Below are 13,057 nucleotides of genomic sequence, written 5' to 3'. Positions count from 1 at the left end.
AAAAGCCTTTGGTCGGCTCTGTACAATGTAACACCGAAAGCTTTGTCCACCTTTGTGGAATTGGACAAAGAAATGGTATTGTCCAATTTGACGCAACGCCACGTTTGACCTACTCTCATTTGGCCAAATCTTTTTGACCTAATTCGGTAGGTCAAATGGTACACTTTAATTAAAAAATTGTGGTGGGGTGGGGTAAGGGAATAGGTTGAGGTTGGGGGGAGTCGGGGGCTCTCCCCCTGCATTAGGGGGGGTTACAGGGGTCTCCCTCCGCAGTAGGTAAAAAAAGAATTAGGTCAATAAAATTAGGTCAAATGACAGTAGGTCAAGTTTTTTAGCTGAAACAACCCATATCCAAATAAATCATAGGGCTGCTGGGCAGAATGGTGCATAGAAAGCTCAGTGATCCACCATTATGAATGAGTTATTTGTATTCATGTGAACATTTCTAAAGTTAAGCTAAAAGGAGGTTGACGCATACCTCCCAGTCGCTCAATGTAACAGTAAACATCATATGTCTGTGCAGGGTGAACCACCCCGTAGTTTCTCACTCCGGGAGATCCATTCTTGTCCCCAAAGCAGTTCTTTCTTGGGGTGACTATCGGGTATCTGTAAAAGAGGAAAAAGTAATTGAACACATGTCTGATATCATGTCAGTATCTTTCCCAAACTTAAAGATGAATGTCCTGTCAGCTGAATTGTTTTCAATGTTGTTATTGAGTGTACAAATGTTAGGTATTCAGTTGCCGCCTCACATCAATGCAAGAACCATTCAACTTTAATACCATTATGGAGTAAATGCTTTATGCCTGTGTTGCATGGACAAACATCAGGCAATCACGTGGCACACATGCTTAACCCCAGTGGTAATTAACATGCATTTATCTGATATATTGAAGCTTGACTCTGTGCCAACGACTTTTGCACTTCAGCTGCCAGAAAAGGTACGAACAAATTCCATACACTGTGTTACTGCACCGTCCCACAGCCTCGGGAGGACAGCTCAGGTGCAACAAGCTCACCTTGGAAGCAAGACGACACAGAGCAACACAGGTTCGATCCCAGGGTCTGCGTTAAGAAACCTCTGGGTATTAAGTGCGTTTTAAATAACATATCATATCATTGCAATGAGATTGATTGCCTTTTTTTCTCCGTTTCCCTGCTGATCCACTCCAGTTTCACATTCCTCCCCAAAGGGATATCTATATATTTAAGAGCATTGCCATTCAGCCTTAGTACTAGAACTGAGGGAAATCCTGAAAAGTGACCATTACATATTTGTGAATATTCCCCTTACAGAATTTGAGTGAACCGCAAATATACAATGGCCTTTATGGGATCCCAATCCTGCCATAAATTTGCAGCTGCATTCACAGTCCCACACTAGAAATAGAATAGTAAACTATTTTAGTGTGGACGAGCCTCAGTCTAGAAATAGGCATAATGCTATTGCCAGCCATAGTTAACCAGTTATTGAAGTAGTATTCTTCTATTTCTAGTGCTAGCTTCAGAGCTTCAGACCAGCTATGCTAGAAATAGAAAAAATATTATTTGCAATAAGAGCCCATTCATTCTATCAATACCCAGCATGGATGGCGTGAACTCGAAGACCATTGTTTCTTTTTCTAACATTACTCGAAGATGGCTCTGTGAAGTGTTAAACAGCAAATAGTTTTTAAATTGTTTTAGTATTGGTTGGGCTGTGGGGCATGTTTTACATACTTGGGGTAAGGAGAGGTGGAACCCTTCCATACTCCTCAAGGCTTCCCTGGCCACATGTTTTCCACAAAATCTCTGAAAATGACAATGATTTAGAAAAACTCGAATCACTAAGAAATTCAGGTGATTCCAGCTTTTGGCAAGTACGCTTTATCAGGAATACTTACTATCCTTGAAGAGATCATTTGGGAGACTAGAAGAAAATATTAAAGGTGCATGTGGATTCCCAAGAGAAGAAAACAAATGTTATTTCTAGCCTGTGCCAAATATAACCATCATCATATACAATGCTATTACCATGGATGCTTCTGCCCAATTGGCAGAAAAAGAAATCCCACTTTTTGGCAGTCTGTGCATCACCAGTAGTCAGGATGTGGCTAGACTAGAGCAACAGAAATGGAAAAAAAGAACCAGGAAATGAGCTGCCTCTGTGCACACCCCCAGACCGAGGAACCTCATACCCGCCATCTTCAGGTTGCCCCACCCTCCCTCAAGCAATTCAGAAAATGAATTAAGTCCTTCCTCTTCAAGGATCACCTTCGTATCACCCTGTAGGATACACCACATTAACCCACCCAACCCCGTATCCACCTGCTGACCACCCCCTGCAGCCCTCTCCAGTGCTTCCCTAAGCTAGGCTCATGCTGAGTAAATATATGTAATAAATAAAATAAATAATTGAAACTTTGCAACATATCACAAATATGTTATACAATACCACCAGAATACGAAGACCATATTAAAACGCATCAGACAAGCGTAGTACTTTAACATTCAATTCTGTTCATTTGGGGTGTTCTTGTTTTTGCTGTGACCATCTGGCGGTGACAATGACAATACTATAAGTGCAATTAGCAACCCGCAGGGCACATTCTTCCATCACCACTCTCTTTTGGGTATTATGGTAGTGCCAAGTAGACTCAGTGTCCAAATTGGGACTTTGTCATTCTGTAGGAATCCCACACCAAAAGTAATTATGCATAACTGGTCAGTGTGAAGCCTTCAACCGGACATGTCTTCTTGGCAAGCAGTAACTTCAATTCTGGAGCTTAGAGGTTGACCTTTGCCAATGGAAGTATGCCCCTGCAAGTAGCCATGTGCAGGGGACCCCACATGAGTGTTGGTGCTAGGCTGAAGGCCTTCTCCTGGGGAATATAAGGTTGTTGGCTAACGATTTAACGTATTGTGCCAAAGCATTTCACCGTTGGGTGTTGCGAACCATTAGGTCCTGGTACCACAATGTATCCTGCAGGGCATGTAAACGAAACAGTGAATTTAGGGTACCCCAAGTAGTATAACCTTGGAATGTCCTGGCCAGGAGGTTAAGGTTGGTGTGAGTGACAGCATAGTTGACTAAAACAGCGCCCTGGGAACCCGGGGAGCCAGTATAGAGATTGCAGTACCAGTGTGATATGAAATAGGTTATGGGACACCATGTTCTGCAATCTTTGCAGGAGAACATTCAAACATTTAGGTATCCTAGCACACAGTGCGTTGCAGTAGTCCACACTGGAATGCATCAGAACATTAGTTAATGCATTTTGGTAATGCCCTAGCTTCCTAGAAACCTGCAGGGCTTATTTTCTGATGGCCAACCACTCACATTGCTCGCAGCAGAAGCAACACATTGAGGATGAAGGATATAAGCAAAGCCAGAAAAAAAGGGAAGTCTCAGCCAGAGTATGAACAGGAACAGAGGCAATCAGGTTTCCGCACAGCCCAGAGCACAGAGACTGCCTTGCTTGATCTTAAGGCCAACATGTTTGAATGCATAGACAAGGGAAGCACAGCACTTCTTATGCTTAGTGATCTGTCCGCAGAGTTTGACCGGGTGGATCATAACATACTGACCACCAGGCTCATCCACTCTGACCACTTTTCATCTTTATCTGCTAAATTGGTAACATCTTTATTAACGGGTCGAACAGCCAGGGTCTTTGCTGATAATCAAAAAGCAGACAAGTTCACTGTGACATGTGGAGTCCAACAGGGGTCTTGCTTGTCACCTGTTTAAATATGTTGATCACGCCTCTGTTTGAACTACTCAATTCTAAAGAGGTGATATACACAAACTATGCCGATGATCCTCAGTGTCTTATCCCACTGCCAGGAGATTACATAAGGGACACTGAGGCTATCGGCACAGTTGTCTCCCTCATTCAAAATTGGATGATGTACAATGGATTGGCATTAAACAAAGCCACAACCGAGGTAATGATTGTGGGCTCAGCAGCACGACTAAGGACAATGGGGCTGGACTATAGGGAATTGTCATCAATTTTCTCTCCAAGGTCAAGATGCTAGGTGCAGTGATTAACCAGGAACTTACTATGGAAGCCCATGTGAGCTACCTGGTGTCATCATGATAGAGAAACAGGTTCAGCGCTTTGCAGACATTGCATGTGCCTGTTTCAAAGCTGAAGCCTTGCTGGGGGTTCCACTGTGGGGGTGAGAAGACAGTTTTGTCTTAGATTTCTAAAAACCTCTTAGAGAGCTTCCCTGATATGACTTCCTTTCCTGGGTCAGAAGCTCTATGGCAGTAAGCTAGGAGAATTTATGAAGCAGGCCCAGGAGGATTCTCAGCAGGCCCTTATATAACCCAATGCCAAGGGTTCTTGGAGGGCGTTCGGGCAACTGACCCAGAGGTTGTTTGGATAAGCAAGAGGCAGTGAGTGGGGTCAGTGTCATGCAGCAGTCAGACTACAGGCAGCCCATCCTCTACCTCTTGGCAAGCAGCCGCCTTCTGGGCTATCCTTGGCCTCTGTGAGTGCCCAGTGTGATTTCCCAGGTGGGAGGAAGAATTCAGCGGTTCTGGTCCACCTGCGAGAGGACCAAGATGGATGTTAAGTGTTGTACAAAAGGGGTATGCCATCGACCTAATTGGAGAACCTCCCCCAACTCCAAAAGTCCTTGCAACATAAATTTCAAAGAATGTTGAGAAGATGAGTGCTTTTAAGGAAGGGATCCAAGCCCTGATGGAAAAGGAAGTGTCTGAATCCCTTCTTCTCGGTTGGGGAGGGTTGTTCTTATCGCTGCTGTGTCTGGTCCACAAGCCTTCTGGGGACCTTTGACCCATTTTGGATTTGAAATCTTTGAACAAATGTGTCCTGTACTGAACCTTCTGAATGGAGTCGGTTCAGTCCATTGCAGTTCTGCGAACATAACGGAATTTCCTGATAGCAATCAATCACATGGATGCTTATTTATTTGATTTTCTATTGGATATATGTAAGGGGCCTATACAACAAATGGTTTTTCAAGGTACCACAAGACAAAGAGGGGCGGGGGGCAGGGAGAAAGATAACAATAACTGTCCTACTAGGCTTTATGACATTCGGATCATGCAAGTGCAGTACCAAGAAGTGCGCGGGATGGGGGAGTGCCATTCTGCGTGGAATGCGAAGTGCTAGGGTGGGAAGGGAAGTGCAGGGTAAAGAGAAAGAGTGAAACGGGGACTCTAGGAGAGAACAGGGCAACATGGTCTATGCAGGTGCAATGGGAGGCCAGAAGGGCAAGTGCTAGTGATTGCATGGTGTGCAGGGGGTGAGGGTCCACATGCTAAATGAGAGGAGGGGGGTGGACTGGGTTCGGGGGGTCTGGTGCCTGAAACCAGGCAGCAAGTCACTGCGGCAGACAGGGTTTTAACACGGGAACATGACATGATATGATTGGTTATTTATAATGCGCTTAATACCCAGAGGTTTCTAAGCGCAGACCTGGGTATCGAAATTGTGTTGCTCCGTGTAGTCTTGTTTCCAAGGCAAACATGTTGCCCCTGAGCTGTCCTCACGAGACCATGTTAACCAGTGCCCATCATGGGGGATTACCAGCAGTTCTTACGGTTCAGTGTCGCAGAAGTCCAATGCCGATTCCACGTTTTTCCTTTTGGTTTAACAACAGCACCAACTGTGTTCACAATGGTCCTTGACATGCAAGTGGCGGTCCGCCATGTGGAGGAATTTTGGTTGCACCCTTACATAGATGACTGCTTAGTGTATGCACATGCTGTAAATATGGGGAAATGCTTCCGGAGTTTGCATCCTGCAGGAAGATCATGGCTTGATAATAACCTTTGAAAAGTGTTAACTACATCCGGCCCGGATCATTAATTAATCAGTGTATTATTTGATTGTAAAACAAGACTTGGGGAGCTCAAAAGATGAGATGCAGTCTGCACCCCTATTCAGGGTTCCTCGTCCGACAATGAGATGATAGCTCCCGGTGCAGGGTGAATTGGCTCTTTGCATGTCATCAGTATCTTGGGCACATCTGCAGCTCAGAGTTCTGCTTTAATATCTGCTCTGGCCTTGGTCCCCGAGAGCTGAATTATGAATTGTCTCGGTAGGATAGCTCAGGGACAACATGCTTGCCTTGGAAGCAAGACGATGCGGAGCAACACAGGTTCGATCCCTGGGTCTGTGCTTAAAAACCTCTGTCACTGTTCACCAATACCTGAGGGAGAACCTGAAGTGGTGGTTCAGGACAAGCAAGTGGTCTGGGGTATTGCGATTCGATTTTTAAGCCCTCGGTCACCAGAGGAGTAACCCTGGCCTCCTCCTTCATCCAAGGACAGTGGTCGGCAGCGAAGGTCAGGTGCTCATCAACCTGGAGAGAATTTAAGGCACTCTCCCTGCCTTTGCAGCGTTTCTAGTCAGAGATCAAAGGTCATCAAGGCCATAATCGACCAATCAGGTTGCCAGGCGCTATGTGAATAGTCAGGGATGGCCGCAAGTGCTGTGGAGGGGGTAACCCAGAGCCTGTTCTCTTGGGCAGAGATTCACTTACATTCTCTGTCAGCCTTTTACTTCCCAAGGGAAGAAAATGTGGAAGAGGTTTCTCTGAGCAGGATTTTCTCTCCTCCTAGGATCTTACCGGTCTCCCCTTGTTTTCACCAGTATTTCCCAGAGATGGGGTTGTCCCTGTATAGATCTAATGGCATTGATCATCAATGCACAACTCTTGAGGTTTTGTCGAAATCGAAATAACATTATACCTCCTATCGCATTGTTTGAATGTATGTTGGCCTACGCCAAGTTGTCTAAAAACATCGTGTAAATAGATTCCGCGGCAAGGTCTTGACCTTAATGTATTGTGTAAATCGCCATCTTGGATTTAGCCTCCATTTTAGGTTCTCTTGTAGTGTGGAAGTCACCCTGAACAACAAAATGGAGGCCGAATGACATTTCGAGTGGGATTCTGGCCGTTGTGACCTCCGCACACATGAATAAGTAATATGCCCGCAGGCCACTTGTTGGGGTCGCAAACTGAGACCTTGTCCTATCCCTGACCTATGTGTAAATGAACAACTGTATCAGCGGAACTGATCAAAAATGCATACATTATGGGATTGACCTGGCAACGAACCCTAGGCCTTGTTCTAAGAATGGTTAACCCGCGAGGGGGTTGGCCAGAGCTGGATAAAAAGTATAAAAACCCGAGTATCCCAATGTACGGTCTCTCACACTAACACGGCGAACTACCGTTGATAGTTCGTTCTGTTACTCTGAGGGCCGAATAGCTATCCGTTTGTCAATTGACTTTTGGTAATTGTTGTATCTTTGAATAAAGCACTTTGTATGTTCTTTGTAACCTGTGTAGGTGTGTTTCCTTTGGGCTTCCCGGCCTCATATCAATTTTTCTGTTTCCACAGTTGGCGCCCGAACAGGGACCCTCAAGATTGATGCCGGATCATTGAAGGTTGACGCAGACTATCGAACTGGGATCGGACGGTGTGATTCTGTGGGCCCGACCGATCGAGACGCGATACCTCGGCAGCGCTGCACGATCCGATCCTTGGACGATAGTCGTGTGGTCTGACACGGCATCTTGATGAGGGTCCAATTTTGAGGCGGGCAGATTTGCCGAAACCACCAAACACAAGGTAAAATTCGTTAGGTAAGTTCTTTGGTAAACCGTACGGTCCTCCTTAGGTTTGGTCAGGTGCAGTCGTGACCCGGCTCTTAATTTAACCCTGACAATTTGAATTTGGCGTATTGTATCTGCAGACACAATTATTGAACCAGGTAACACCAATTTTTTGTGAAATGCCTGGGAAATTGTCTAGCTGTTTTAGGGCTCTGTTCCGCAGCGATCGACAATCCTTGGAATTTAGCCGCCCGGCACCACAGGAGGGGTCGCCAGCGTGTACTATGTACTGTAAGTATTTAATGATATTTGGCACAGACAGACCAGACATGCCTCCGAATTTCAGTGGCCAATCAACAGTAGTTTTGATATCCCCCGTATTGAATACTTAGAATCGATCTTGTTAAAGAAAAAGGCTAGACCAGCAGCCTTTGATGTGTTACAAAATTGGAAGAAAGAAGCATCACAACAGCTTAAAAGTAGGGATAAATATGCACGTCGTCATAAAACAAACGCTGAAAAAGCATTATTATATGATAAAGAAAAGCGGTCAGAATCAGTTAAAAATATGGATAGAGCCTTTTCACTCGGGATCCAGAAAATTTACCCCTCTAAAGATTTCCATGTTTCTGAGGAATTTATTGAGAAGTTATTAAATGAACGCAGGCCCGATGCCTCAGCACCACCTCCGTATGCTCCTATTTTGGGCGCTCTGCCTATTCCTGTTGTTGCGCCTGTTGTTATTCCTGTTCCCCCTGTACAGCCTATTGTTCCTAGTCCTTTGGTTGTTGTTCCTCCACCTATCGCACCGCCCCTTCCCCCTGCACCGATAGTTGCACCTTTGTTAAATTTACCTATACCTCACCTCCCGAGTGGCCCCGTATTGATTGAAGTTGATCCAGGTGCAGGGTCAAAGATTGTGACTCGTAGTACTGTTTCTGCAGATAAAAAACAGGAATTGTTTGCATGGGCTAAGCATTGCATGGAGAAAGGTGATCAAGCTAATGTTTTTTCCACATTATCTAATTTGAATAGTTTTCCCGAGAAAAATGTTTTTATCGAAGGTTTGGGGACTCATTTGTGTGTGATGTGGGCTAGATTACAAAATTCGGATCTTCCACTAGGGGTGAGAGATCTGAATGCTTTGGCACTTTCGAGGGACACAGAGCAGAAAGTATATGGACATGTTGAAAGATTGTTTGAGTTCAGAAAAGACTTTGAAAAAGCACGAGATGAGGATGATGAAGACGATAGAATATATGTACAGAAACGGTTCCTTCCGTGCCGTAAAGCAACACCTGAGGAAGTACGAATTTGTACCAAAGATGCGGTTCGATGGATTTCGGATTCATCGATACCGCCAGATGAAGTGTATGACACGTATAGTCAGTATACAGTAGAAATGCAAAGAAAGGTCATTCAGGTGATGGTACAGCACCTGCAAGAGGAATGTTTAAGGAAGAGGGTTAGTTGTCCCATAGAATTATTGGGGATTTGTAAAAGGGCTTTTTCGCCCGACACTTCTACAGCTGCCTTAGCGCTCGACCTGGCTCTATTGCTTAGTAAGCGGCCGGAGGTACCTATATCTCAGTTGCCTATGAGAGAGGTTCCTCCGACCTTTGTCCCAAAAGTTGAGATCCCCGCCAACGCTGGGACTGGTGCCCCCGCTGTGGATATCCCTGCACATTATGTATCGCAATTTGTTCACGTCCCGTTTTCACAACAGGAAGTGAACACAATTAGACAATCGGTTCCCGATATTAGGAAAAACCCGACGGGTTTTACAAAGAAATAGAGTCCGTTTTAGAGTCCTCCGTGTTCACCTTGAGTGACATTGACTTGTTATTCCCTGTACTCCTGCCCGTAGATGTATGGAAACAGGTTCGGACAATAGATGATGTGCCGGGGCTGGGAGATACGTGGGCAAATATGATTAGAATCGATGGAGAAAGACCAGCTGGCGAGAAACCACCACAGGTAATACTTACCTTACCTGATAGGATTGTTACGAAGCTAAAAACTACAATTCCAGAGAAAAGGATTATTTGGGACAAGTTTACGGCCTGTGTCCAAGGGAAAACTGAAGGCGCCACCGAATTTTTTAATAGATTCGAGCAGGTATTTTCTGACTTCAGTGGACAGGATTTAGGTACAGAGTCGGGGAAGAGGTTGTTCGTGGACAAATTTGTACGTGGATTGTTACCTGACATCCAGTCACAAATTATGTCCTCTGAGAGCGCTTGGCAGGCAAAATCTCAATCTGAGGTTTTGCACATGGCTCAGTATTATGAGAACCGTGTTAATAATGAGAAGGAGAAAATTGAAAAGAGAAAGGGAGATTTGAAAACCAAAGTATTATTGCAGCAAATTATTAGAAACCCCAGAGGGGTTACAACACAGACTAGAGGTCAGTACGTCCCGAAAGGAAATACTCCTTTGAGTCCTGTGAATATTAATCAATGTGCTTATTGCCGCCAGGAAGGTCATTGGCGAGCACAGTGCCCCGTCCTTCGCCAGAGGTCAAACAGTACGTTTGGGGGTATGGGTAGACGACCTAGGGGCCGCCCTGGAGCAGGGGGCCCTGACAGGGGTAAGCTTTTACAAGATTCTCAGCAACCTTTTTCACGGGAAAATCAGACCTCGAGTATGGACTCGAGAAACATATTTGATCACCCTTCTGCTGCCTACCTTTCTGAAGAGTTTCCTTCTGACGAGAATCTGTTCCATTAGGATTGCCCGAAGCAGGGTTTGGAAACTTCGCCTATTCCCGTTAATCAAAAAGGCCCCTACGTTGAATTATTAGTAGGGAATAGGAAACACCAGTTTTTGATTGAGACTGGAGCACAGAAGTGCTCCATTGATCATTCTCGGGTCCCAAACATCCCACTGTCAGGGCAAACAAATGTTTCCGTAGGGTTTTCTGGTATACCAACTGTTTGTCCGGTTTCTACGCCGGTATCCGTTTCTTTGGGTCCCTTTACGGATCATTGTCCTTTTCTTCTCACTTCGAACTGTGGAGAGAATTTGCTGGGGTTGAATTTGTTAAAGAAATTGAACGCAGTAATTCATTGTTCTTCGGATGGAGTACAGCTGACGGTTTCGCCACAGCAACTTCCTAATTCTCAGTTTCTGATTCGACCTTTACCTCCCGAGTTTAGCATTGTCCCGGAATGTTTGTGGGCGGTGGACGACAATGATGTTGGAGTGTTACAGATTGAGCCCGTTAAAATAGTTCTGAAACATGGGGTGAAACTGCCACGCATTCCGCAGTATAAAATATCAGTCGGAGGCGAGCGTGCTTTGAAATGCATTGTCTCCGATTTTGTACATCGTGGGGTGATCGAGGAGATTACAGGTAGTTTGTGTAACAGTCCGATCCTACCCGTATATAAGAAAGGCGACAATGCAATTCCATACCAGTTTATAATTGATCTTCGTGCTATTAACCGAGTGGTTGCCCCACAATTTCCAATTGTGCCTGATGTGACGACGATATTAACAATGATCCCTGCTACGGCTACGCACTTCAGCGTTTATGGATCTGAAAAACGCCTTCTTTAGTATCTCTATACATAAAGAAAGCAGATATCTGTTTGCGTTCACCTTGGGGGGACGCTCATTTACATTTACAAGGGCACCTCAAGGGTATACTGAAAGTCCTAGTATTTATAGTAGAGCCTTGAAAGAGCAGCTCGACACCCTTGAATTGCCACCTACTTGCACGCTGCTTCAATATGTTGACGATTTGCTTTTGGCTGCAGACTCTGAGAGTGCCTGTAAAGAAGGCACTGTTCTGTTGCTCGTTCACCTAGCTAAAAATGGTCACAAAGCTTCGCCTAAAAAATTTCAATATTGTTGTCAGGAGGTTGCCTATCTAGGCTACCTCCTGTCAAAGGAGGGGAGAAGATTGACACCTGAAAGAATAAAACACATTTCTGGCATGTCTGTTCCAAATACACAGAAGGAAGTCAGAGCCCTGATAGGTATGGCTTCCTACTGTAGGTTGTGGATCCCGAATTTCGCACTAGTGATAAAACCGATGTTGGCTTTGACGAAGAAGGGCATTTCTCTGCCACTGCCATGGGAATCGGAACATCAACGATCATTTGAGCTTCTCAAAACCGCGCTATGTTCGGCACCGGTTCTGGGTACTCCAAATTATGACAAGGCCTTTGTGTTGTTTGTGCATGAATGTGATGGATGTGCTTTGGCTGTGCTAACACAGGAACACGGAGGGAAGAATAGGCCGTGCGGCTACTACTCCTCCGCCCTTGATCCTGTCGCATGCGCTTTGCCAAGATGTTTGCGCGCTGTCGCTGCTGCTGCCGCGTCTGTAAGACAGAGTGAGGTAATGGTCCTAGGCCATGATTTAATTTTGATGGTACCTCACTCTGTTGATATTCTATTGAACAAAACTCAAACGCAACACCTCACCTCAGCACGGTTAACAAGGTATGAACTAATTCTGTTTGCCCCTCATATTCAAATTAAGAGGTGTTGTGTTCTTAATCCGGCTGAACTCTTACCTTTCCCGCAAAACACTGTTTGCGGTGACGAAGAATTACATGACTGCCTGTATACCACTGAACAAGAGACGAAGGGCAGGATAGATCTCATAGATACTCCTTTGGAGAATGCGGAAGGGGAGCTGTTTTGCGATGGCTCCTGCTTCAAACTTTCGAATGGTACATCTACAGCTGCTTATGCAGTTACTACCTTGAGCAAAGTTGTCGAAACTAAGAGAATTTCGCATAACTCCGCGCAGGCAGAGGAGATTATAGCGTTGACCCGAACTTGTGAACTTTCCCAAGGGCGAAGAGTCAATATATATACTGATAGCCAGTACGCATTTGGGGTGGCTCACAACTTCGGAAAGCTTTGGTCGGAAAGAGGGTTCCTGACCTCACATGGGACCAAGATTCAGCATGGCCCCTTGATAGTGCAATTACTTTCGGCACTCTCACTCCCTAAACAGTTAGCGATCATGAAATGTGCAGCACATCGCAAGGTCATAGATGATGTGGGCAAAGGGAACACTTTTGCGGATTTGATAGCCAGACAAACGGCCACAGACCTTAGCACGGACATGTATGCCTCGAGGGAAATGAGAGATGCTTGCATAATGGATGAAGGTATTGGGTCTGTGCGAGATATTCAAACTGATGCCACAATAGAAGAATCTAAAAGGTGGGTTGAGGGAATGGGGAAACTGGATGACGAAGGGTGTTGGGTGGATACATCCGAAGGGAAATGGTTGCTTCCTGATTCTTATGTATTGGCAATGGTTACGATGGCACACTGTCCTACGCATGTGTGTGCCCAGCAGATCACGAGAATGTTAGAACAGGTTTGGGTAAATGACAAAATTCTGCAAACTGCAAAGAGGCACGTCCAGAACTGTATGATCTGCCTACAGCACAATGTGGGTAAGGGGACAGCGACTCCAAGGGGAAGCTTTGGGCCCCCTTCTGTCCCC

General features: G+C 45.3%; 1 protein-coding gene across 1 annotated transcript in view; it reads right to left on the bottom strand.

The window, feature by feature from the left end:
• Positions 1–13,057, bottom strand: part of ACAN (aggrecan) — a 234,340-nt gene that overhangs the window by 62,756 nt on the left and 158,527 nt on the right. The window contains exon 9 of the mRNA XM_069624296.1: positions 479–606. Within this exon, the coding sequence (XP_069480397.1) occupies positions 479–606 (128 nt within the window). The remainder of the gene's footprint in view (positions 1–478; positions 607–13,057) is intronic.

The sequence above is a fragment of the Ambystoma mexicanum genome, chromosome 11 (assembly GCF_040938575.1).
Source record: "Ambystoma mexicanum isolate Mex_15411 chromosome 11, UKY_AmexF1_1, whole genome shotgun sequence".
Classification (NCBI taxonomy): Eukaryota; Metazoa; Chordata; class Amphibia; order Caudata; family Ambystomatidae; genus Ambystoma; species Ambystoma mexicanum.
This window is presented reverse-complemented; position numbering and strand designations above follow the sequence as displayed.